General features: G+C 41.8%; 1 protein-coding gene across 2 annotated transcripts in view; it reads left to right on the top strand.

The window, feature by feature from the left end:
- Slc24a3 (solute carrier family 24 member 3) overlaps window positions 1–27,371 on the top strand; it is a 478,272-nt gene that overhangs the window by 390,257 nt on the left and 60,644 nt on the right. For both annotated transcript variants that reach the window (XM_087911151.1, XM_087911152.1), the window contains exon 7: window positions 26,574–26,648. In XM_087911151.1, the coding sequence (XP_087767277.1) occupies window positions 26,574–26,648 (75 nt within the window). The remainder of the gene's footprint in view (window positions 1–26,573; window positions 26,649–27,371) is intronic.

Raw genomic sequence — 27,371 nt, 5'->3', positions numbered from 1 at the left:
TAGCCCATCAGACTCTATCGTATCATACTCTCTTACTACCTGAAAATCGAGAGTGAGTCGTGTCCTTGGCGTGTTTGAGAACAAGACACTGGGCAGGACCTAGCAAAACCAAAGGTACCCTCTTGTGGGCCTGTGCTATCCACAGATGTCCCTACCTCTCAGAGACACTCATCCGGCTCAACCATGTCGTAATTAATTACATCTGAGGACCTTTTACTCACCATTTCTTCCCATTTCAGCTACTGTAAGTGTTTTGCTTTTTAGTGGTTTTGTTTGTTTGTTTGTTTTAGATTCTCTGTCCTCTGTATTTCCCCACTATCATTTTATCTCCCACATTGATCATTTAGAATTTTATGAGAAAAGTTCTTCAGTAAATTTCATCATTCAATAGCCTGGTAAAATTGTTGACCATTGTCTATTTAGGAACCCTGTCTGCTTACCCCTTTTTAGGACATAAAAGTGAGTTGAGTCCTTTGCTAACTTGTAGCATGGGTTAAGGATACAGGAAATAGTACAGGTTAAAAGCTGGTAAATATTCTAGAAGTCAAGAAAAAAAAATAAAACAGATCCAAGGATAATTAATATATTATGCAGAGAAAGAAAGGCTATGACATGTCTGACCAATGTTAATTTAATTGCCCTACTTTATTAGTTAGTGGATCTGGAATAACACAGCGGTTTTCCTTAATGAATGTTCACTGAGTGATTCATGAACTAAATAGAAGAATGAGAAACCTCGCATGCTCCTTCCTTCCTCGCTGGGCTCCATAAAAATATATGGACCAGGACTTTCCTGTTCAAAGCTCGAATATTTTTTGAAACATAACCCTACATGGCTACAAAGCCAAAGAGAAGTGTGGGGGAGGAGGTAAGAAATTCTGTCGCACTTCAGGCCCTGAATTCCTTCCTGCCAGAATGTCGTGCTGAAACTGGAATAAAATGCAGTTTGTGGCTTCTCCCCTAAGAGGGAAATAAAGAGTAGGACACCCTGCATTGGCTGTTGGGAGCTGCCCAACTGGGATTCAGTTCCTGACTTGCCTGGTAAAGAGAACCAAAGAAGAAAGATGGCACCTCGCTATGGGGCTTGTGAATCTCTGAGAATAATGTGGCAGGCAACCCCTTTCATTGTCCTCAGTGCCAGAGAGATTTTATTATCACAGCTGACACCAGAGGGAGCACTTCAGTAGGAACGGGCTGAGCTGTGCAACTAACTGGCTCAGAGAAGCAAGAGGCCTGCAGAATCTCTTCTGAGGGTGGTTGATGAGCATGGGCCCCTCGGTGAAGACAGCCCGCAGCCTGGGAACAAGCGACCTTGTTTCAATGTCTGAATCCCAACAAAACGTTAAAAGATAATTTTAAAAATTCAAAATGTAACCCAGTCAAAGGAACAAAACAAATCTCAGAAATGGATCCTGGGAAGAGAATGCAGGAGTCAACAAAGGGAAGAAAATGATGTGACCCGAAAGAGACAAACCATGTATGAATATATATTTTCCCAGAGGGAATCAATAGGATGTTGTCCTTAGCGGAGAAAGATTATTCGAGACCATGGAACTAGAGGAGCAAAAAGGAAAAGAGACCTGGTAGCACCAGCCTGTAATCCAAGCTGCTGGGGAGACCGAGGCAGGAGGATGACAAGTTCAAGACTCACGAATTTAGTAAAACATTGTCATCTCAAAAATAAGAGTTAATAATCAAAGAATGGTTTAAAAAAAATGTGGTACATTTACACAATGGATTACTACACAGTAGTAGAAAAATAATGACATCTTGAAATTTGCAGGCAAATGGATGGCTCTAGAAAAAAAATTGAGTGAGGTAACCCAGACCCAGAAAGACAAACATTCACTCATAAGTGACTTTTAGACATAAAGCAAAGAAAAATCAGCTTATAGATCACAACCCCCAGAGAAACTAGACAAAAAGGGGAACCCTAAGAAAGACATAAACAGATCTACATAGGAAGGTGAAAAAGGCAAGATCTCCTGAGTAAGCTGGGAACATGGTGGGGGCGGGTTCACAGGAGAGGGTAGAAGGGAAGAGGAGGGGAGAAAAAATGTGTAGCTCAGTAAAAACAATAAAAATAAGAGTTTAAAAACAGTGTTTGGGATATAGCTCAGTGGTAGAGTGCTTGCCTAACGTGTGAGACTCTAGGTTCAATCCAGGTACCATACAAAGAGGAAAAGAATGAAGAAAATCTGAGACTTCCAAGATGTCAAATGCACCGACATATGCATTATAGAAAAAATCAAAGTGAGAATTTGAATAATATCTAAATTGCTTTCGAATTTGAGGAAGTATATGTACAAATTTTGGAAGTTTGAACAATTGACTGTTGCGTAACTAATCAGATGAGGGCTGAGAGGTAGCTCGGTGGCAGAGCACTTGACTAGCATGCTAAGCCCCTAAGTCTGAATTGCAGCAATGAAGCAGTAAGGTGATCTGTCCTAGTGATTCGTACATGGTAGGCAAGGACTCCACCAACTGAACTACATACCAGCCACTGTGATCTGTGAGATTATCTGCTGCGATTTTCCAGCTCAGAAAGACTTGATCCCCAGCTATTGATACTGCTAGAAGGTTTGTCACCGTTTGACTGTGTCCCATTCACAGGAAAAGAAGTCATCATATACCCTGATGTGCTTTAAAAGTGGTATTGAGTTCTCAGTCCTTTCTGTTCTCTTTCTGCTCTGTGGTGGTCTGAATAGGTAATACTCCCGTAGATGCATGTGTTTGAATGCTTGGCCCATAAGGAGTGGCACTATTAGGAAGTATGGCCTTGTTGGAGTGAGTAGCTTGGTCTTGTTGAAGGAAGTATGTCATGTAGGGGCAGGCTTTGAGGCCTCATATGCACAAGTTACATCCAGTATGGGACCCAGATATCTGCTGTTGCCTTCAGATCCAGATGGATAGCTCTCAGCTCCTTCTCCAACACCGTATCTGCCCGCATACTACCATGCTTGCCTCTAGGATGATACTGGACTAAGTCTCTGAAATTGTAAGCCACCCCCAATTAAATGCTTTCCTTTATGAGTTGCCATGGCAATGGTATCTCTTCACAGTGATAAAACCCTAACTAAACTTCTCCCTATCGCCTCTCCCCTATTGTGTATCTCTTTGTCAAAGGCCCACAGAAATGGGGATAGTGACCATAGACTGAACCCTCTAAACCCATGAACCAGACACAAATCTTCCAGTTGACCTTCCTCTTGTGTCTTGTATCTGTGATAGGAAGCTGAGCGGCCACAGAAAAGCACTGGAGTTGCTGAGGGTGTATACAGCATGGGATACATCATAGAGATGACAAATTTTGCATCAGAGTTTAAATTATCAGATTTTTAATTATCAACTATTTCTTAATCCTCCATGTTTTTGTATGAAAATGAAATGCAATACATGTCAAAATCTGAATAAGTTTATTTAGAGTTCTGAATAAAATAAAATGAAATTGATTATTAAATAAACTTTTTAAAGTTAAAAAAGACTCTTTCAAGCAATAGGCAAAATGTGACTCATCATATCAAGGGGCCTTTCCATGAGCCTGCTGGTGGATTATTTCTCACAGAGCCTTGTAGATTAGGAAGGAGTGGGATATGATATTCAAAGGAATAAAAGGAATTTCTAGTTGGGAATAGTCTGCAGCAAAACTCTCCTTAAAAAAAAATGAAAGTTGTAAAGAGTTTCCCAGATAAGGCTGAGACTTTGTTTGCCTTAGATCTGCCTACATATGCTAATGGGGGCTTTCGGGTTGAACCAGGTATGCTCAACAACACCATGAAGGTCAGCAAATATGAAGTTGCACACACAGATATATAGCCCCATCATATCCTATTGTCAGTACATATCTTTTAATTCAGGCAAATAACCTGAATTAAACTAAATAGAAACTAAATAGAAATTACTGGTAAATGATATCAGAAGTTCATTGTGTAACACAAGACTGTGGAAAGCCTCTTGGTTTTTAACTCACACAAGGGTCTCTTCTGTATGTTGAAGTTATCCAGCTGGAGCTAGAGGAGCAGTCAGGGCTGAGCATCAGACAGGGTTGGAAAACAAGACTAAGACAGCTTATGCCATAGAATGTTCTTGTTTGATGATAACAATATGGTGAGTATCCATAGGTGCGTGGCGAACAAAAGCCAGTGCTCCGCTATATTTGATTTTAATTATCTAAATGACCAGAGAATTTGGGGAGACAATAAATGTCCAGAATCCTCAGCTTCTTTGCCACTTACAATAGCCAGCTAATCTAGATTCAGAAAGAGGCTCTGATGATGACAATAAATAACAAGTTGGGATCAAGACCATTTGAGAAAGTAAAAAGCATAAATTCTAACTCCAAATTAGGACCCGGACATTAGGAAAATATGTCTCCCCGTCTTCTCCAAAAGCAGCGTTCCTTTCCTGCAACTAGATGATGGCCACTGTGTTTCATTTGACCCAGTAATGTATAACCCCATATTCTTATTTAGCATAGTTTTCAGAGCTCACACATAAATTACATTAATGTCAAAAGGATTTTAAGTGTCAGATTGGGCTACAGTGGGAAAGGACTGGCTGTTCATAGATTAGCCAAGGAAACATGCCCCCAAGGAAAGCTTCCACACCCAGAACAGCAAGAAGGGATAGGTCTCCATGGCGGTGCTCTACAAAACCATGACGGAAGTTCATTCTGGCCCGCAAGCTGCCAGTGTACGGAAGCAACATACTAGCTGCCTAAGAATGAAAGCAATTACATGAACAACCCCAGCATTATGTAGAACATAACTGGCATGACCATGTCAGTATGTGTGCGAAATACAGATGCCAATGACTTTAAACATATTGAGAGTGATGATTCAAAATGTTGTTTAACAGAGTCTCCCGGGGACACGCCCGTCATAGAATATTTAAACTAAAGCCAAGACATAGTGACTTTCCATTTGTAGAGTGGTCATGCTCCCCTCTACCGCCTTTTCATGATCGGGAAGAGCGAATGGAACAGAATGTGCAGGAAGCAGCGTTCTGTGTGTTGGTATGGTGTGTATAAAGAAAGATTATGTAAGTGATGGAGTATAAATTTTAAAAGAAATTTTGCACATGCCTGTCATTCTCTTGTAATTATTAAGCTGCTCCACAGCAGTGCAGGGACTGTCTGTCCACACTTCGTTCTCCTAATTCAGCATTACCGTATTATTGAAGATGATGAAGTAGGAATGCCACATTTTTGTAAACCTGGGGCGCCAATGCTGAGACGTCCTGTAAGAATGTGACTGCCGCCCTAAACCAGGCTAACACTCCCTTGAGGATTAATGGGGGAATGCAAATGTTACAAGCTGGTTTTCATGCAAGGGGGACTTTGGGAGCCATTTTGCTGAATGAGAAATATGGCAGGTACAAAAGGACCAATCCTGCTTGTTTCTGCGTACGTGGGGCACCTGGGCCAATCAAGGTTAGAGACAGAGTCACGATGGCTGTTGGGATGTGGGGCAAGTGGAGAGTGGGGAGTTCTGGTTAAGCCGATGACAATGATGGTAACAATGGTTACTGATGGCAGAAGTCCTTGTAAGAAAGAGTCACCCAGTTAACGGGCATGATATATTCAGTGCCTTTGATGTTAACCGCGGCATGATTCACAGTCGCCTAGTTACAGAACCAAGTTGGGTGTCCGTCAACAGAGGGATGGGTAAAGAAACTGTGGTATGTGTACACAGTGGAATTCTTGTCCACCGTAAAGAATAATGGAGTGATGTCGCTGACAGGAAAATGGATGAAGCTGGAGATAATCACACTAGGTAAATTAAATTAGTCTCAGAAAGACCTATGTTGCATGTTTTCATTCATTTGTGGTTCCTGGATTTTTATATAGATATATAAGACCAGGGATGTACATATGGCATGAAAGTAGAAATGATGTCGTCTGGGGAAACAGGAGTAACTAACAGGAAGGGGGCATGAGAGGGGAGGGTGGGTAAGTGAGAGAGCATGGTCAACAGACAAGAAATACTTGTATGAACAAATTTAAAGCAAATTTAAAGGGAAAATATATATCCATATATGTATAATATGTATGAATAAATACACATCTGTGTATTTGGTGGCAACCACATGCTTAAAATAGTTAAGGTGGTAAATCATGTATCAATTTTTTAAGATCCATTTTAGTTTAAGTTATGTGTAAGCGTGTGGGTCTGTGTGTAAATACACATTCACTGTGCATGTGCACACAGATGCCCTTGGATGCCACAGGCATCGGGTCCCTTGTAGCTGGAGCTGCAGGTGGTGGTGAGCTGCCTGTCGTGAGTCTGGGAACGGAATGCTGGTCCTTTGCAAGAGCAGTATGCACACCTCATTGCTGACCCCATCTCTCCAACCTTTACCATAATATTTCTTGAAACTTTTGAAAACAGTGGCTCCAGACTTTGGCAAATATGGCTCTGGGTATCCCTCTGTCCCTCTCAGCTCTGGGATCTGGAGATGCATGTCCTAAGCTTCCATTCCTTTTTGGAAACTAAAATAGCCACGTGTACTTTTTTAATTTTTTTAATTTTTTTTTATAGCCACATGTACCTACCAGGATTGTGGAAACAGTTAGACCATATGGCGGACCCATTAAAGACACAGCATACCCGGCACGTAGCCTCAAGTGCAGGGCTTCAGGGTCCCCTAGGTCTTGGGACAACAGAACATTTTTATTCCAGGACTCAGAGCATCTGTCAGCTTGGAGCTGGTGGGGCTCGGCAGTATGTGCTCCCTGGCATGGCCTCCGCAGCAGGCCTCCGCATTAGGGAATGTGGGACTTTCCCTAAACCTCTGCCACACATTACTAAAAGATTAATCGCTTCAAACAACCCGAGCTAATTTTCTGACAGTTCTGGAGGCTAAAAGTCAAACTCCAAGATGCTGGAAAGGCTGAGTTCCTTCTTGAAGCCACAGAGGACCCTGCCTTTCTCAGCTCCTACAGGCCGCCGAGGTTCCTGGAGCATGGGGCACTTCCTTCTGTCCCCTGAGCCTCCTGCTGCCATTCGCATCTCCTAACACTCCCTCCAGCCCTTGTCCCTATCCCTTAAGGGTGGCTACTTAGGGTTTTCTGCAAAGTGCTTCTTGCCATGAAACTGACATATCCCCAGCTTCTAGGGTCACGAGCTTAGCTGACTGTCGCAGATCAGACAGACCCTGCCCATCACCCTTGAGCCCCATATCAGGGACAAGGAGAAATCGTGTCATGGGTTAGACATCCTTGACAATAGGTCTGGTGTGGTGGTAAACCCATCTCGGACAATCCTTCACAAGACATTCATCCTTATCTGCACCTTCGTGGACTCTGCTTGCTGACTGAGCCTCGCAGACTGCCTGCCCTGCAGATTATCTTCACAATGGGGTGTGAGTGCGCATGAGCTGGGGACATGCTTCCCATTTAATTGGGTGGAGTGGGAAAGGGATTTTCATCTGTTTGTAGCAGCGGTTCTCAACCTTCCTAATGCTATGACCCTTAAATATAGTTCGTCGTGCTCCGGTGACCCCCAACCATAAAATTATTTTCTTTGCTACTTCATAAGTGTAATTTTGTAAATATTTATGTTTTCTGATGGTCTTAGGCAAGTCCTGTGAAAGAGTGGTTCAACCCCTAAAGGGGTCGTGACCCACAGGTTGAGAACCACTGGTCGAGAGTCTCGGTTTCTGTGACATTCAGCTGGTTCAGGTGTTGGCCATGCAGTTCTAGCCGTTCGCTGTCTCTTCCATGTCCCCCGTCTGTGAAATAGAGACCATAGTTTGTACTCATTGTTACAGTCAGCCAGCGGAACAAAACGGCACAGGTGTGGTGGCTTAACCAGCACAGTTTGGAAGGCTAGAAGGCTGAGTCAGAGTGTTGAGGGGTGTGTTTCTTCGGAGGTCTCTTCTTCTAGGTGTGGTGGCCACCATGTCCGGATGTAACCACTGGTGTCCTTTGAATATCTTTGTATCCTAAGCTCCATTTCTTCCAAAGTGGAAGTCTGTGAATTGAGGTCCAGTCGAAGGACCACAGTTCATCCCATTACCTATGCCAAGGCCTCGTCTCCCAATACAGCTACTCTGTAAGGTTCCAGGGTCAAGACTGCACTCTTTTGAGTTCCGAGGAAATGCAATTGAGCTGAACGGCAAGCACATATCTCAGAAGAACTGTTCAATTAGTTAAAGCACACAGGGAAACATCTTTCGAAGGCCCTAGCTTTCTAATTCATTAAATGCTGCTGCCGCTGCTGCTATTGTTTTGAAGGAAGTTGTCCAATACACTCCCGCACTGTCTCTATCTGCTGTAGAATAGTTCGTGTATTTCTAAAGAGGAGAAAAAGCTTCCTGTGCCTTCCGCTTCCTTTCAAGTTCCCTACTCAGCATCTGCTTTTACAGGCATGGCCATTCCTAAAGGCGGAAACATCATAGTCAAAGGGGAACCATTTCAGTTCCTTGCTCTATGGCCCTGTTTAGATGCTGTTTAAAGGAGGCTGCCTATCTCTTTGAAATGCTTATTACCAAGGGACTCCTGAGTCACATTTTCCAGTTCAGCAATCCGGGCTTTGATTTTCACAGGACATGTTTGATATGCTTAGCTCCTTCCCTGAAACTCCTGGAAGTCAGAGTTTTATGTTTTGGGGGAAAAAAAGCGAGAAAAAAAGATACTCATTTATACATTTCAGTTGCCCAGCTGGTTCCAGAAATTCTGCTGGGGCGGCTCCAGTCCTCTTACAGAGAAACAGAGGATTTAAAAAAAAAAAAATATGGATCTAAAGCATCCTAATAGTGTTTCTGAAAAAAAAGAAAAAAAATCGTTCCACCTTGAGCAGCCAAGTCTCTGCATTTGCCTACTTTCTTTACAAAGAGAAGTATCTCTAGTTAAAGCTGGGAGTACCATTGTCTATGGCTATAAACGTAAGTATTTAAAAAGCCACTTGGAGCCCTAACAATTTCACTAAGCAACGGTGGTAAGCTCATTCCTAGGGCTTAAGACCCCCTCAGCCATGAGGTCTTGATGGGCTTTACAGTGGCAGGCAGGAATTCTCTCTTGTGTAGCAGGCTTCTCCTGTCGACAGCCAGGCATGGGTCAGGAAGGAGTTCATGGAGTCCTACCCATCCCTGCTGAACTACTGACTACTGAGGGTGCTGGGGAAAGGGAGCTCATTGTCCTCAGTTGTGTATCCACTGATGAACCCACCAAGCTTCAGACTCCAATGTTGGTGCCAAGTCTCACAGAAGATTCTGGTTTAACCCAGTGGATCTAATAAAAGCAAAAACAAGAACAAAAGATATCAGTGAGGGGATCGAGGGGGGTAGGCAGGAGATCAGTGAGTCTGGAGGAGTCCCAGTAATCAAAAGGCACTTTAGTCATGTGTGAAATCGTCAATGCATTCAATAAAAGTTTTTTGAAAGACTTATTCCGTGATGTTGATAGCAGCTTGCCCAAACTGCTGCCACCTGAAATATCCATTAGCCAGTAAATAGGTGACCAAATGGGATCCACAGCTTTGCAGTAAAAGGGAACATTGTCCCAAACAATAGCATAGATGAAGGTCAGAGATGCAGTGAAAGAAGCAGAATGGGAGATGTGACCCCTGTGTGACGTCACTGTGTGAAGCCCTGGATGAGTGAGCCCGCTCTGTGGGACTGAAATTCGGGCCGTGGTTAGATAGGAATAGATGTTCTCTATCATGCTGAGAGAATAAACACAGGGATACACGACATTTTTCTGACTCATTACGTTACAAGTTTTATGTGGGTACATTTTATAGCCTATCAACTGAACTTCAAAACTTTTACTGAAAAGTCAATTAGTAGATGTGGTGGTTTGAAAGAAAACGACCCTGAAAGGGAATGACACTATGAAGAAGGATGACCTTGTTGGAATGAGTGTAGTCCTGTGGGAGGAAGTGTATCACTGGGGAGGCAGGATTTGAGGTCTCATATATGCTCAAGCCACACTTAGCGTCTCAGTTCACTTCCTGTTGCCTTTTGATCAAGGTATAGAATTCTCCAGCTCTTTGTCTGCTTGTGCACCACCATATTCCCAGCTGCCATGCTCCCCGCCATGATAATAATGGACTAAACCTCTGAAACTGTGAGCTGTCATCTCACATAAGTATCCTCCTTTAGAAGAGCTGGCCGTGGTCGTGGTGTCTTTTCACAGCAATAGAAACCCTAACTAGGACGAAATAAAAAAGCATTCAACTAAAATAAAGGAATTAATCTCATGCTCACGGGGTTAGGGATGCGAAAGAAAGGCTTTTGACTTTTCATATTGGGACTTGTGTTCTGTCTCCCAGACACAGCCTACATTTGACTCATGAATGCTGCGAAATGTCCCACTTTGGGGACAGGGGACCTCTCTTTTTGAAAGTGCTGCACTGATGTTTCTCACAAGGGACATTTACTGCCCTTATCTACAGACTCTTTGAAACCACAGTCATGTCACAAAGGGGATTGATTAATTAATTCACCATTGCCTGAGAGGCAGGGAAGGCACCCCATAGGGACCTGAAAATCTTAATGAACTTCTAGAGGACAGAAAAAAAAATATGTGACTCTGTTGACCAGGAACCCAGAAATCTTTAATCCAGAGCATTTATAGGAAAATGTTCCAGAGGAGACAGGGGCGTGATTTTTAGACACTCCTAGAACATTAGGCATAGAATAAGAGGAATGTGATATATGAATCTTGTTAGAGAAGAAGGAATCGGGGCAATTAAATGGAGGATAATTACTGGGCCCTGGGTATCTCTTGTTGTTTAACTAGCCACCCAAAACTTAGTACTAGAAAACAAGAGTGATTTAATTCAGCTCAATGAGTCTGTGGTCCCAGTATATAGACATGTTCCACGATGTCTGGGGGCAATACTGAAAATCTCAGAATGTTAGGTGAATGGCAACTAGCCTGGGATGACTGAAAGACTACGACCCACTGGCACTCATCTGCAGTGCCTACGAGTTGTCTTTTAATGGGTCTTGGACCATCTCACATCATGGTTGCTTTGGATATCAGAGTACCTTCATGGCAACTTAGGACTCGGAGGTTTGCCTGAGAAAAAGCGGACAGTTGTTGCGTGATCTTCTCTGACCTCTCCTCAAGAGTGTAATTTCACATCTGACAAACTCTATTACGTCACCTGTTCCATGGAAGTCAGTCCTTGCCCATGTTGACAGACTAGTGGCTTTCCTAAGAAAGAACCAGAAGAATCATTTTTAAAGCAAATAAAGGCATACCTAAGAAAATGGGTGACTAATCTGGAGGTTCTCTGGACCATTCCGACACTCAAGATCATAGAAAGACTCTTGATCAGGAGAAAAATATTACATCCTCTTCTAGTTTGGTTTTGAGAGCTCTGAGTCTGCCTACAATACTGACTACATCCTCTAACATGAAGCTTACCTGTCTGAATACCATAGGAACATTTACAGAGCCAGCAAACAGTATTGCCATTGAGGGTCTCTGGGCAGGTAGCCTGTACATATAAAAAACCAAGACAGGCAAGTTCCCGGTACATTCGTATGAATAGAAATATCTTATGAGACTGACAGACATTTGGGAGTCCTTCCCAAAAAGAAGACCAAAATGAATAAACTGAATAGCTGTCCACCAAGTAGCGAAAGAAAATTCTGGTAATAGAAATGATGTTTTGTTGTTGTTGTTGTTGTTGAAGTCTAGCCTGGTCTACAGAGTGAGTTCCAGGACAGCCAAAACTACACAGAGAAATCCTGTCACACACAAAAAGAAAAAAGAAAAAGGAAAAGAAAGAAAAAAGGAAGGAAGGAAGGAAGGAAAGAAGGAAGGAAGGAAAGAAAGAAAGAAAGAAAGAAAGAAAGAAAGAAAGAAAGAAAGAAAGAAAGAGAATGAATGAATTTTTTTGAGCATTTTAATTATCATCAGAGAGCTCCACAAAGCCATAAAATAAGAACAGGCTGTTATTTTTTAATTTTTTTCAGAGACATGGAGAGCATAAATAAAACTTTTAAGATATATTAAAATTAGTGTTGACAATACAAAGTCAGTTTAACTATACATAAAAGACTAAAAAGTAGAAAGTGGGGGCCAAGAATGTAGCTATTAGTAGACTTCATGCTTGGTATACATAAAGCCCTAGGTTCAGTCCTAATACTGGACATGGTGATATGTGGCGCGCTGCTTGACCAGCAAGCAAGAACGACCACGAAATCGAGGATTCTTCCCAAATCACACTTTATTGGAGCCTCTCGGTTGAAGGGAAAGCGAGGGGGGGGGGGAATGAGAGGGAATGAAAACCAAGCGGCAGTTGCTTTTCTAGGGTAGAAGGAGTCGGATATTGTCCTGATTGGTGAATACCATTCCGCTGAAGCCCGGGCTTCAGGAGGGGCTAGGGAACAAGGCTCAGTTATGCAAATGCAGGCCAAGGAGTACTCAGCCCCACGCCACAACATCAAAAGGATCTGTTTACCTCCAAGCTGCAGGGCTGTCAGCACCATTTCGCAATGGTGATGTCCTGACAGCTCCTTACAGTGATACATACCTGCAATCCCAACACTCAGCAAGTAGAAACAGAGAACTCAGAAATTCAAAATTATCCTCAGCTACATAGCCAATTTGAGGCCAATTTAGGCTATATGAGACTTTGTAGGCAGACTTTTCTTTCATGCCTCCCAGTTCCCAAATAACTGACAAGGAGGCTTAATAGTAATTATAAATGCTCAGCTGATAGTTCAGGCTTATTACTAACTAGCTCTTAGAACCTAAATTAACCCATTTTATATCAATCTGCATTTGGTCACGTGATGTTATCTCTCTTTCATCTTTCTGTATCTCCTGTTTCCTCTCCATGTCTCACTGGTGACTCCTCTAAGTCCCCCCTTCTTCTTTCCAGTGTCCTTAGTCTGGTTCTTCCACCTACACTTATCCTGTTCAGCTTCTGGCCAGTCAGCTTCCTTATTAACCCAATCACAGTGACATATATTCACACAGTGTAAAGAAATATTCCACATTTTCCCCTTTTGCCTAATTAAAAGAGAAAGTTTTAACTTTAATACATTAAAATTATATACAACAAAAGCAGTCATTATAAATTACAGTTACAATATCCAGTATCCAGTCATTTATATTTTGCAAAATTAGATAAATTACTTTATTATTTATTCTATCTTGATGAGTCCAAAACTCTGTACCTAATTTGCCTTCTATCATAACTAAGGAAAGCTATAACTATGACTATCTAGTCTTTAACTCCATCAAAGACCCCAGAAGAATGAAATACTACCTAATGACAGAGACATCTGACTGCCTGGACAGTCAACCAAAGTTCTACTGTGATTGGGGCATCTATTTGGCCTATAGGCCTAGAACATCTGACAGACATTTCTGAGAAACAGGGAATTTAAAGGACTGTCCTACCCTGTCTTGGCAAAATTTAACAGTCACTTTTTTGTATCCTGCTGTTACAGTCTGGACAGTATATTATCAGAAATTGAGGCAAGGGCAGTTTTTTGCCCAAATGGCTAGCTTTTCCCATAAGGAAAGCAAACTCCATATGTAGTTTCTTCGATGCCCATTATCTTTCCTGAAGATTAGTGCTTCCTGGAGCAGATGTGTCTCACTATCAAGAAAGTCTTATGTTAATAAAACATTTAAATGTCATCTTCTATAGGTCTTTGAAATGTTTTAAGGCTACCTATCCTTATAAATATAGCTGTTCAACCTTGAAAATATACCTAATATGATTACAAGTTTGATTATCATAGATGACTAATTACTAACCTGTATTTCCTAATTATGCTTTATATTTTTAAATGAACTGTATAAATTCAATATGAGGTTAATAGTTGTTTATTGAATTAAAGTAGACTGAATAATCTACTTTTTTCCTGTCATTCCTAAATTATATCCCCCTTTATTCCTTTAGAAAGAGATCTTTAAATTTAACTCTCTTGTTTAGCCTTTTTAAAAACTAAGACCAGTAGCAACTTGTAATCAACCTCCCTTAAATGATAATAAACATCTAAAACCCATTTTGCAGGAATGTGGGCATTGTTCTCCAGACTACTTCCTGTTGTTTGGGGACATTGAATCTTTAGGGAAACCTTGAAAAAGTCAGAATAATAGTTAAGATTTGGTTGGAGCACTTTGTGGGCCTGGATCATCTCAGTCAGCAGCCTTGAAGCTGTTTTTGAATGCAGAATTTTGAGGAGATTATAACAGAGACACTTTGAAATGCTGAATCAACCTGGACCATCCATTTGGTCCCTTGTTCTGGAAATTCATAAATTTTTGAAGGTAACATATATTACAGGTATCGAATATGTGATGTGCACAAGTCAGTTAAAGATGCTTTATGTTTGAGAAGGTAAAACATACACTACATGTTTTGTAGCTTTGTTTTAGATTTATTTCTTTATGTCTGTAGTCAGGACTTTCAAGGTATCTTCCTTAATTAAATCTGATCATCTTTAACCTGGAATGAATCTAAAGCCTCTCATTTCCTGTGGAAATAAAAGCATAATCTCTCCCCCAAATCAACACACCTTTTGACTTCCATTTTAAAGTCAAAATATTTTTAAAATGTATCTTTTAGGGTGGTTTAATTTAGCAGTTTTATAGAGTATAGACAGTTATAAAGAAATAAATAGTTTCAGAAAATAAAACAAAGTCTTCAAAGAAACAGTAAAAGTAATATAAAAGGAGTACAAACAGTCATAGATTAAAGGAATAAAGAAAAATAAGCCACATAAAGATGGAATATATACAGAAAGTCTGGATTATCTACATTATTGTATTTTCTTTGAATTTTTTGACTACAGAGGGACATTTGATTCTGGGGGCTGCTGAGCTAAACCAACATATATATTTTAAAGGTATCTTGACTTCAAAATTTGAGTCTAAGGATATATTACTTTGGAAAAGAGATTCTGATTTTGTTTCCACAGAATATGAGAAGCTGTGGGGTTCCTCCCAGGCTAATGTGGTTTGGTGGAACAAGACCCAGCCCCCAAAAGGTCTCCATAAACCCTAAAATTACTTTGCCTAACAAACATCAGGAAGCAGTTTGGAGAATACTATGCCCAAATTTCCAAAATGATTGTTTATAAATGTTTGTTTTTATTTTAAAAGGTCTGGTTATAAACAGTTAATGGAAATTAAGGGGATATGGTATAGAGATGAATACTTTGCATTGGTATGGATCTTGGTCTATTGATACAAATTTAAGGTTGATTTTGTTACACTGTGTATATGTATTTCTACTCTTATTTAATGTATTGTTTGTGCATCTCATTTAAAAATGTAATGTATAGTTAAGAAATACAGATTAATAGATAGTCATTTAAAAAAGTCAGACTTGTAGTCATGTTAGTAGGTTTTCTAGATATACAGAGATATGTTTCAGATGGATAGGTATTCTTCACACCTTTCAAAGACATACAAAATATGGTGTTTAAAATGTTTTAAGAACTTAGACTTTTCTCAAAAGTGAGATTTATCTGCTTCTGGTAACACCGATTAGTTCAGTGAGGTTGATAAGCGTTGAAGAAACTTGTTATGGAATTTGCCTTCAATGTGACAAGGCTAGCCATTTGGGCTAGAAACTGATCTTACATGGGCAGCTTTATAATATGCTGTACAAACTGGACATGCATGACCCACAGAAAGTGACTACTGAACTTTCCAAGAGATGGGATGGTTCTTCAGGGTTCCTGCTTCACAAAAAAAACTGCTAGACATTTTGCAAGACACAGAAAACAACTGATAAACTTTTCTATTACAAGGCAGAACAGATTTTCAAATTTTCTGCTTCATGGAAAAGTCTGCCAGATTCTATGGTCCTGTAGGCTGAAGATGGATGTGCCAATGTTACAGAAGAACTTTGGGTGACTGTCCAGACAGCAAGATGTCTCTGTCAATTCTAGAGTTTGGAAATTACTTATAATGCACTTCCTGTTTACTTTGGTAATGTTATATCCTTATGGGGGTCTTTGATGGGATTGAAACTTAGTTTTCCTTAGTTGTAATACAAGATAAATTAGATATGAAACTTTAGACTCACAAAGAAATATTGTAGCTGTAATTCTTGCTTGATACCTGTTTTGTTATGTGTAATTTTGCTATGTTAAAGTTAAAAACCTTCCTTTTTAATTAAACAGAAAAGGGGAGGTAATGTGGGATGTCTTTCTGTGCATGTGTTGCTTTTATTGATTAATAAATAAAACTGTTTTGACCAATGGCTAAGCAGGGTAAAACTAGGCAAGAAATCCAATCAGAGATATAAAAAAAGAGTAGTAGGTGGAATCAAGGAGATACCATGTAACTGCCGAAGGAGTAGATGCCCTAGAATGTTACCAGTAGGCCACAACCTCATGATGATACACAGAGTAATAGAAATGGGTTAATTTAAGATGTAAGAGCTAGCCAATAAGAAACCTGAGCTAGTAGGCCAAGCAGTGTTGTAATTAATATAGTTTTGTGTGATTTTTGGGAGGGGGTCTGGGCAGCCAGAAAATGAACAAGCAGTCTCTGCCTACATATCTCCCTTGAGAAAAAAGGAAAAGAATAAGTTATAATATAATAGCAAAAGATTAGAGAGAAAGAGGGGGGGTTCCAGAAGATTAATAGAATGTGAAATAGAAGAACCATCAAATGTATTGTAGCCATAGTAACCATGATTGTCAAATACTACATGCATAAGAGAAAGTAGGAGGTAATATCATGGTAGGACTCATCAGATTGCTGAAGAAGCTAAATTGGGAGTCATTAAGATTTTTTGATTTGTCATATATAAATTAGAACTATAAGATCCCAAAATGAAAATAATTACAAGTGTATATATAGTTCTAGGCCCCTGGAAAGGTTAATTAAGAAGCAGGTGTATTTCACTGTAGAACTCCAAGTACCATTTAGTTTTAAATATGTCAAATTAACTTTTAATATAAGAGTAAAATCCTCAAGATGACGCTTAGGAATAAATTTTAAATGTCCAAGGGAGAAGGAAGAGAAAGAAGAGAATCAGAGGCGATGGATATGACTTGTTATATAGATATGACATGCTGGACAATGTTCTAAAACTATGAGATGTCATCACACTTGATCCTCAGAATAGCCCTTGATGGGGGAGCTGTTAATATCATTATTCCTGTTTTGTAGATGAGGAAAATGTGATACCAAGACATGAAATAATAGCTGTCACAAGGGCAGACAACTCGTAACTGTTACTGATGAGATATCCCTGTGTTAAGGTTTCTGGCCTGGGTCCTTGTGTTCCCTGGTACTGCCACCATGCCTCAAACCTGATGGCACCGCATGTCATTTCCTCATCCTCTTCAATGAGAAATGAGCTAGAAAGAAAGGCGCATATTATTTAGCTTGGTGATTCCTAAAATAACTGAACCGATGGCGAGAGTCGTTATCCGCTGTGAGGAAGACGACATTACTCTTGTTAGACTCAGTTTGAATTCCTTTTACTTTTTAAAATGTTTTGTTTTTATTATTTTTAGTTATGCATATGCATGTGTGTCTGTGTGGGAGTATGTGCACATGATTGCAGGTGTCTGGGGGAACCTGGACTCTGGTTCTCTGCAAAAAGACTCTGTTCCTCGACTCCGTGCTCTTAGAAACTGGGCCATCTCTTCATCCACTTGAGGTTTTTCTAATCATAATCACACATATTTTAATAGAAATTTATTTTTGAGATTTATGTTGTATTAAACTTATGCATTGCAGTGGCCTTTTCGTTTGTTTGTTTATATTTGTGTGTGTGTGTGTGTGTGTGTGTGTGTGTGTGTGTGTGTGTTTTCTGAGGCAGGGTCTCTCTACATAACTCTGACTTTCCTGGAACTCAGTGTAGACCAGGCTGCCCTCACACTCACAGAGGTCCTCTTTTTCTGCCTCCCAAGTGCTGAGACTAAACATGTGTGTCACCATGATGGGCTGCAGTAGACTTTTAACTTAAAAATTACATAGGACAAGGAAAAAAATTATGAAAATTCAATTTATGTTCATCTTGTTTCCAGGATTAGAGGTAATCTGAGTATAAATATAAGTGGGTTGGGGTGTTTTTATTTATTCGTTTGTTTGAAGACAAACATATTTCGATGTTCTAGCTTCCTCTTCTAGCCTATTTGGGCTCTGGGCTAACTAGTGTGGTTAGCTCTGAACTCTGATCTTCAGACAAGCTTTATTCGTTAAAGCACAAATGAAATATCACCACCTCCAGCCACATGCTTTCAGAAGTGATAGGATGAGAGAAGGGAAAGACAATGCCTTGGGATCCCATCCTCCTTCTCTCAGGTCCTTCAATGAATTCTAATAGAAAGCACTTGCTCCTGTTGCTGGACTTTCCACCTGCCATTGATTACAGTAACAGTCCTGTCGGAAGCTAAGGTGCTAGCTTTTCTCTGCTTGTATGGCTTTCAGTTGTAAGCTGGAAAATGGTCAACAATATTTAGATATTATCCTGTCTCTGTGTTTTGATTTTAAAACCATTCAACTCTTTGGGGAAGGGATTTTTGGTTTTGGTTTTGGCTTGTTGTTATTGTTTATTGTTCTGGTTTTACATTTGGGTTTTGTTTGAGGGTGTTTCATAGCTGGGTTATTTATTGGTTGCATTAGTCACCCAGTTTCCTCAACTTTCTGCCCAATTATTTAATACAGACCAAGTCTGGATGTTGCTGGTGCACTGCTGTGTTTTAATTCTTGATTCATTTCGTGTGAGGGGTTAATATCTTCCAAGCACACTTCATGAAATACCCTTGTGTCCAATTCGTCCTGGCTGCAGGACTGATTCAGGAGCATCACCTGCTCTCCCCACCCTGAGTCATAAAGAATACTTAAAATAGGTTGGCTGCAAATCAACTGGAGCCAGATGAGCCACAGACACAGCAACTGGTATGGTTTAGTATAAAAATATCACCATACACCTCTAAAGGAGGAACACAGCCTGAATCTTCACCCCAGGGAGAATGGGTAGCTGCCTCCCTCCCACACAGAGCCCCCAACAAATATCCAGATGAGTTTGGGCTGAGCATTGGGATCAGCCACAGTCAGTCTTTAAACACAGACTCCATTTAAAGTCAGATTGGCATCTAATATGGCAACAAGCCTGTCCTTTTGCAAACACTATTGTAAATATACACAAATCCCTCTTCTGCTGCTTTAAGTGTTAAAATCAGAGAACCTTGGGCTTTTCCAGGTATGAAATGGAAGCTTCCAAATCCAAATCCATGTCCAACTTGTATTTTGAAAAACAGCTGGTTCTCCTCTTTTTGTTTCATTTGTTCTACGCTCTTAATTTTCAGAACAGTTAGAGGTAAAAGGACTTTAGGGACCCTGGGGTTCCTTTATCCACTCTCTAACACAAGGAAAAGCCCCTCCTCTAACCTGACAATGCAGTAGACAGTGAATGCTAACGTAACAATGTTTATCATTTGAGGGGGGACCTTTTTCCCTTATACCCCCATCCTGTATGTGGTCCAGCCTCTGATTACTGAAACACATAGTATGGATGAATACCCCATTTTGCCCCCACTTCGAATGCATAGAAGCTACATGCCATCTTGGAGATCAACCCCTGTGATGACCTGTTACAGATCAGGGCACCAAAATGATCCCTCAAGCTTGAGATTGCCCCATTATATTATGGAAGTGAGAATACATTATATTATGTAAATGAGAATGCATTTACCACGTGACATATATCTGCTGCTAACTTGAAGGGTGCCCATTTTTAAATAAATTCTAGTCTGGATCTTTCCTGTTCTCTTCTTAGTGGAAGTAAGTTAAGAAAGAGTAATGATTTTTTTTTTACATGGTTCTATACATAGTAAAAAGGGGCGCCTCCTCAACAGGATGGGGACCTACAATAGATGAAGTAAGGACCTCTCATTTGTAATATCATTTTTCCTAAACACACACACACACACGGCCGTTCTCCAGTCTGAAGATCCTCATTAGCTTTCCATGCCCAATGCATCATGTCCAGACCCTACTGTGTGGATTGAGGGCTGGAGGGCTATGGTTCCCTCCCTAGCTGCTTACTTTCTGTATTTTTGATTCTGTCTGTGACTCTGACTCAGATGGTCCCTGTCCTCCTGCCAACACTGTAAGTGCATATACTGTGCTAGTAAGACATGGGTTCTAGTGGTTCTGTGGTGGTCTTGAGGGACGACTGCCAACACCAACAATTAAATCACCAGACCCTGACAGCTGAGGAGTCTGGCCTCAAGGCTTCCATATCCAAAAGGTAGACAAGGAGATTGATGAACTTTGATGAGAAAAAAATTACGTCCATGGTTTTACCAATCACTCATTTCCAGCATTTCATCTCATTATCCATGAGCTCACTAGGGCAATGGCAGTAGACACAGTCAACCGTCGGAATGAGGATGCTTTCATGGTGCAGTTATTGCAGATACCTCTAGCCTCATTCCCCATCCAGCCTGGCTCCAGAACGCTTAACTCTGCTTGTAAAGAAACTTGCTTATAACTTGATTATAGAAGGTTGTGTGTGTGTGTGTGTGTGTGTGTGTGTGTGTGTGTGTGTTCATTGGATTATTGTATAAATTCATATTTTCAGTTAGAGGAGATATAGCTATAGCCAGTGTTCCACCCATGACCCCTTACCTATACCAGTTCCATTTCTTTGGCCCGATTTCCTACTTCATTTCTTTTGTTCTTCCCTGCCACCGAGGCCTGTGTTTTCTGCCCTTCTGGGTTAAAAAGTATCAGGAGGGGGCTGGAGAGATGGCTCAGCAGTTAAGAGCACTGATGGTTCTTCCAGAGGTCCTAAGTTCAATTCCCAGCAACCACATGGTGGCTCACAACCACCTGTAATAAGATCTGGTGCCAACTTCTGGCCTGCAGGGACACATGCGGGCAGAACATTGTATACATAATAAATAAATAAATTTTTTTAAAAAAGTATTAGGAAATTGAACTCTCGAGTGGCTGATAGAGTCAGTGGCTAGGTAGCCCAGCTGCTCTCTCTCTGCCTACCTCCCTCTGGGACTGAGCCTCACTTGCCCACTACCGTAGATTATTTTTGTCTTCCGTCTGCTCTCTGCCTCACTTCCCCAGTGTCCCCAAAACGTTTCCTGTGCCACCTCCCCACGTGCAATATTTGCATTTCTGTTCCTTTCATTTAGCACATGTGGGTTAATGAAAGTACCCTAAACATGCTACTTTTATTCAAGAAGCTTGTATCAAGTCACCAGTGCTAACAAATACTGAGCTAAGTGTTGGCACATCAGTGCCTGACTGTGACGACAAATGCCCCTACACCTGGTCCGTGAATGGGCAAAGGGTCCCAGGAGCACAGCAGGAAATAGCGCTGTAGCCTAGCATTGTCTTCTTTGCTGCAGCAGAGCAAACAGTGTGCCTCCTGGGGTGTGGGTGAGCGCTGAGCTATCAGGCAATGCCTTACATTTGTCACAAAAACTATGCCACATCGTGTCGTCAGAGATCAAGAAGGCCCTTCTTAACCTCTGGGACACCCAGGTCCTTATGAACTGTCACGTCTATCATTCAGCGTGCTCGATGGGGAGCACTCAAAAGATCATTCTTTGTGCCCACCGTTCTGAGGTGGCCTCTTTATTTAAGTATATCTCAGGCAGCAGCTTACTGATGGTTAGTTGTGTTCCTTGTGTGAAACTGGAGCTCAAAATGAGTTGGAAAAAAAATTAAATGAGTTCATTTTATGCTCCCATTGTGAAGATCAATAAATAAGCCAAAGTTTATTGGCTGGAGCAATGGCTCAGTGGGCAAAGTGTCTGCTGCTTAAGTATGAGAACCTGAGCTTGGATACTCAAACCTGGGTCAAAAGCACAGGTGGGCAGCACATGCCCTTAACCCAGCCCTGGGAAGAAGAGAAGGGAGGAGTCCAGCCTCTTAATGAGCTCCCGTTTCAGTGAGAGATGCTCTCTTAAAAAGTAAGGTGGCTAGTGACAGAGGAAGACACACTCACAAATTTTAAAATAGGAAAATAAATATTCAGAAGGTCATGTGTTTTGAAAAATCACGGCATAGCAAACTTCTAGAAAGCAAAGCCCTTTCGATTCTGATGGTTTTCCCCAGTGCAGAAGTCTGCAACGAATCTGAAGAGAGGACATTTGGTAGCACCAGCAGAGCAGAAGAGTCCACACCAGTCCCTCTCCTGTCCAGACATGAGTGCCGGTGTCCTCTCACCGTTTTGAGGTATCCCAACTCCAGACTGTGTGGCTCTGTTTCCTGAGATAGGAATTGGCTGTGGAAATTGTGTCAGCTCAGAAGCTTGGAACGAAACCGTCTTGTGGCCCTTTTAATCTTTGCACCATGAAGTTTGTGTGAAGTAGCGTTTCTCTATGACAATAGCAACTTCGTGTTGTGCGATTATTGTGTTGTTTCGTCTGCCTTGATAGTTTTATTTAAAAAAAAAAGAAAAGCACTAATGAAATAAGAGGAGTTGACTTTTTAAAATGTGTCTGCCATGCCATATTAGTCATCAAGAAAAATTGGCCATACATATTATATTATTATATTGAATTATATGCACATATACCTTGTATTTCCAAAGATACTCTGTGTGTATTATGTATATATACATATATATTATACATTATATGTGCATATATAATATACATTATATAATATGCATTATATATTTATATATATATGAAATCTGTGTTGAGAGTTATAATATATATCCATATACAGAAGGCATAGTTTTGTTGTAAACAATTACTTTTAACTTCTTTGAAGAATCCAGAATCCTAAAAAAGAGAAGAATGTTTCTCTCCGTTTGGGGTGTGGGGATTGCTTTTTCTCATTCCCACCACTCTGAAATGAAATGGAATTATGGGAAGGAAATTGAAGCTGCATATTCAGTCGTGAATGTGTGAAATGCACTCCAGAAATAGCAAGGAAATATCAAGATGAAATTCCAGCTGGGAGGGATTCCTAGAGCTATGGGGGTGGGGCCTAGCCTCAGGCTGGATTGTGGAGGAGTTCGCCTTCGGCGATTCCCACCATCTGTGCCACTGATTAATGAGGTCAGGGACAGAATTACTCTCTGGTCTCCTCCCAGGACCCCTGTGCTGGTCACTTCACCAGGATGACTTGTGGTGCCTCCTGTCAGTCATTGTGTGACAAAAGCAGAGCTGTCCGCTTGTCAGCCTGCTCTGGGTTGGGTGACACCTGCAGACAGATGCATGGGACCTTTTCGGCTCAGGGATACTAACATATCCAGCTCCACCAATAAGTATGTTCAGTGTGTGAACCATGTGGGCCCTGCCTCCATCTTCCAAGGAGAAGCAAAGGGAATTGTGTGAACTCTACAGGGGCCATGCATCCATAGTTATGGAAAATGGAACAATTACCAAGCAATGATAGGGGTTTTCTTTTTGAGAAGTGGACAAATGGACCAGTAGTTTCAGTATGCATTGAATCAGCTCGCGCTCTCTCTCTCTCTCTCTCTCTCTCTCTCCCTCTCCCTCCCTCTCTCTCCCTCTCTCTCCCTCTCCGTCTCTGTCTCTCTGTCTCTCTCTCTGTCTCTCTCTCTGTCTCTCTCTGTCTGTCTCTCTGTTTCTGTCTCTCTCTCTGTCTCTCTCTCTCTCTCTCTCTCTGTCTCTCTCTCTCTCTCTCTCTCTGTCTCTCTCTCTCTGTCCTAGTACATCCACATCCATACCTGCAGTCTGCATGCTTTGACCGCTTGTCATGCATCTCCTTAAAATGCTTCCTTTCTAAATTTAACTGTGGCCAATGCCATCTTGTCTTTTACTTTCCCTTGTAGCTACATTTCTAATACTCTTGTTCTAACAGCTGAAAGTAATGGAGCAAGGAAACTCCCTCCCTAGAGGAGGCAATGCAATGGCAAGGGGGTGTCTGGTTTTTCAGCCTTGCCTCCTGGGAGGTAATGGATAGCACAGTTTGCAAGTGCAGAGACTCAGAACCCAGGCTTCCTGGGTTTAGATCCTCATTCTCCCCCAATTCTGCTGGCCCAATCTTGCCAATGAGGGCAAGCCCTAACCTACTAGGATGTTGTGCAGGTTGCATGAAGTAACCCCTTGCACCCCTGGTTGCAGAGTCAGATAAATATGGTCATTGTCAGTGAATGGTGGGATCAGAAAGTTAGGCAGAAAGGACGAGAGTCCCCCATGAAGCTTTCCTCCTGTCTCCGGCAGAGCTGTGGATAGTTTGATGGTGTGCCTTTCCCCAGTTCCCTCTCGAGGAGAGATTATTCATGATGCCCTCTTACTATGTTCCAAGTTCACCCAACCTGTAGCCAGATCTGGTTAGTTTTGTAGCGTGTTACATTTTAATCTGGGGCTGAAGTCTGTCCACAGTCCAGATGCTAGAGGCAGTTCATAATGAGAGAAAACGTATGGCAGTCTATTTGGTTTTGACATCTGGACTTGGTGTGAGGCTGATTTCCTGCATTAGCGAATCTCAGTGGATAATTTGTATTGCACTCTCCCGTTTTTATTAAGGTTATATATGCACAGAGCTTAAGCAGAGAACCAGTTATTAATGACTTCTTATGGGAAACAGCCATCTTCCAGCCCCATCAGTACCAATTTTTCGCTACTTTCCACTAATGTGGCGGCTCTTGGTATCTGCTAGGAAATCCCTCAGTAACACGCTGAGGTGGCAGCTGTTGAATGTTCAGTTGCAAGTGTTCTGTATTGACTTCCCAGCATGGAAGAGGAGCCGTTAGCCCCAGCCCTCCCCAAATGGTCCTCAAAGACTTGTATCTTAACTTCATTCATACAATAGCCTGCCTAATTTGCTATGACTATGAAGCCACTCTTTCTAGCTGGCCCATTTAGTATGTAATGATTCATAATCTTTCGGGAGGAACATGTCTGTTTTCCTGGTATCTTTTTATTGGTTTCAGTTTGCTCAGGTGTGTGTTTTTTAGAGATAGGGCCTTCCAAAGCTGTACTGCTTTGGTACAGTACAAAGACCATCTCTTTTTTTTAATTATTCTTTTTTTAATATTTATTTATTTAATATTTATTTATACAATATATGCCTACAGGCCAGAAGAGGGCACCCGACTTCATTACAGATGATTGTGAGACACAATGTAGTTGCTGGGAATTGAACTCAGGACCTTTGGAATAGCAGGCAATGCTCTTAACCGCTGAGCCATCTTTTCAGCCCCCCTCAGACCATCTCTTCTGCTCTTTTTTTTTACTTGTGGGTTTATGTCTTGTTTTAAGAATATTTGTATTGTCCTATGGCCACAGCATCATAAGGGTGAGAAATGGCAGTCGTTTGAGTTCAGTTCACCACCTAAAAGCCCAAGTGATTTCCTAAAAGAGGTTCGGAACTGATATTTGCCTCGTGTTGTACATTCGTTTGACCTGATTACAATAAATTGAATAAATATCCAAGACCTTTTGCAACCTGCTGACAAATGAGCAGTTTGGTTCCATTTATTCTCTTCCGTCCATGATGAGTGATGACCACAGCTTCTAAGAGTCCACAATCCAAGGGAGAATGATGAAAGGGTAGATACAGCAAGCTCTGTAATCACTCAGCAGCAATTGCCGTGGAGTGGGTCTCTTCTGGACAGCCTGTCATCATTAACTTAAATCAGCCAATACGAAGACGTAATGAGGCAAAATTAGCCATGGAAAATATCTACATGTCAGAATCCTACGTAGAAGAGTGTGCTAATGGAAAGAGGCTGGCTTGTCTTTCATGTTAGCCGAATATAAAAAGCCTTCTCGCCTTTTCCTTTGCCTGGTCTTTGGAGCTGATCCAGCAGTCAGGGTCAGTAGAGGTACGAGAGACCACCTTACCTTTGGAATTTCTTTTTCTGGTGTGCCTGGTGTAACACGTGCCTGTCATTGGCCTACCTGGCAGTGCTGGCATTTGTGATGGCCTTTTGCACCTCTTAGTCCAAGGGCAAATGCAACCAAACAAATGTCCCATGGCCATGAGCTCAGATAATCCAACAATCTGCTGATGTGATTCTGTGGGCTTTTCCAGACAACTCTATCCAAGTCTGCCAATGTATCCCCTAAAAAAAAGACTTTGAGGAATTTCCAGGGGGAAAATGGCTTGCCCACACCTCCCCATGATGCCCAGTCATGCTGCAATCAGGGCCCAGTCAAGCCAACATCTCTTTAAGGTAGCGTAGACCACCTACTAAAGTGACTTTCCTTCTAAATTGCTAGGTAAATCCATCTAGTTTTTAATTCTAACTAAGTTTGGTCAGTTGTTAACAGATCTAGCTGACACACCAGCCTTCCTTCTCAGAAGACAGACCACAGTCACAGCGGTACAAGTCCCGTGACCCCTCCCATCTTTGTCATTAGTTATTTCCTGCCATTCCACCTACTGCGCCTTCCTACTGCGCCTTCCTACAAAAAGACCCAGACTAATAGCCCTAAAGCCTTTAGGTAAGTCCCCATCGATGGGTGGATTGATGGGGTCAGGCAACAAGCATATGCAAATCTGTGTCTAGTTTACCACTGGCTAGGAATACAGAGAACTCTACTGAAGTCGAGAGAGCAAACACAGGCCTTCTTCCTCGTCTCTCAGGGTCCTCATGGAGGACAAGTGCTGGCCACAGTAACATCATCTTGTTTGAAGAGCCTGACAGCCTGTTTCCTGTTTGTCTCCCTCCCTGTAGGTCGTGGCTCTTTCCTCCTGGTGTCTGCTGAGGGATTCCATCTACTACACACTGTCAGTGGTGGCGCTCATTGTGGTAAGTTGCTTTTACCATTTTAGTCCAATCTTATCCCTTCTCAACCCAGGACTTATCAGCATGGAGTGCCTCTGTGTGAGTAAGTTTTCCTTTCTTCAATTTACTCTGATTACCCAGCCCTTGTTTGCTCACTGGGTCCTCAGAACCGTGGTCTTAGGTTGTCTGGTTAAGGAAGTGTGCCCTGCAGCTATTCTGTAACCCCCTTGACGGTTCCTTCTCGCTAGCCTCATGGCTCCTGACTCCCCACCCCAAGTGCCCCAGAACTCTTGCCCTCCCAATGCCCCCTGGTCTCAGGCAGCATGCCTTCTATGACCACATCCCACCCCGTGCTCCAGGGAGAAGTAGATCTGCCTGAGGTCCATTGTGGGTAAATAACTCTGTATTGGACAGCTGCGTGTCCCAACCTTGGCATGTCTCTACTAACTCTCAATACGTCTAACAAAACTGGATTCTCTTCCTTTATTTCTGCCCTCATTCTTTCCTGACTACCCAACCTGGAAATTACACTAAGTCACCCTTTCCTCCAACTCCCCTGTCCCTGTTAGACCTAATTGTCCTGTAGATTCCACCTCATAAACATTATCCCCACCGTGTCCCCCACTTCACTCTATGGTCTTAGCCTGAATGGGTACATCAGCTATGCTACAGTTCTTGGTGGGTCAGATTACAACACAGAAACACTTCCATTGCTTACTGCCCTCCCCTCCCCTCCCTATCACCAGT

The sequence above is a fragment of the Myodes glareolus genome, chromosome 10 (genome assembly GCF_982192425.1).
Source record: "Myodes glareolus chromosome 10, mMyoGla1.1, whole genome shotgun sequence".
Classification (NCBI taxonomy): domain Eukaryota; kingdom Metazoa; phylum Chordata; class Mammalia; order Rodentia; family Cricetidae; genus Myodes; species Myodes glareolus.
This window is presented reverse-complemented; position numbering and strand designations above follow the sequence as displayed.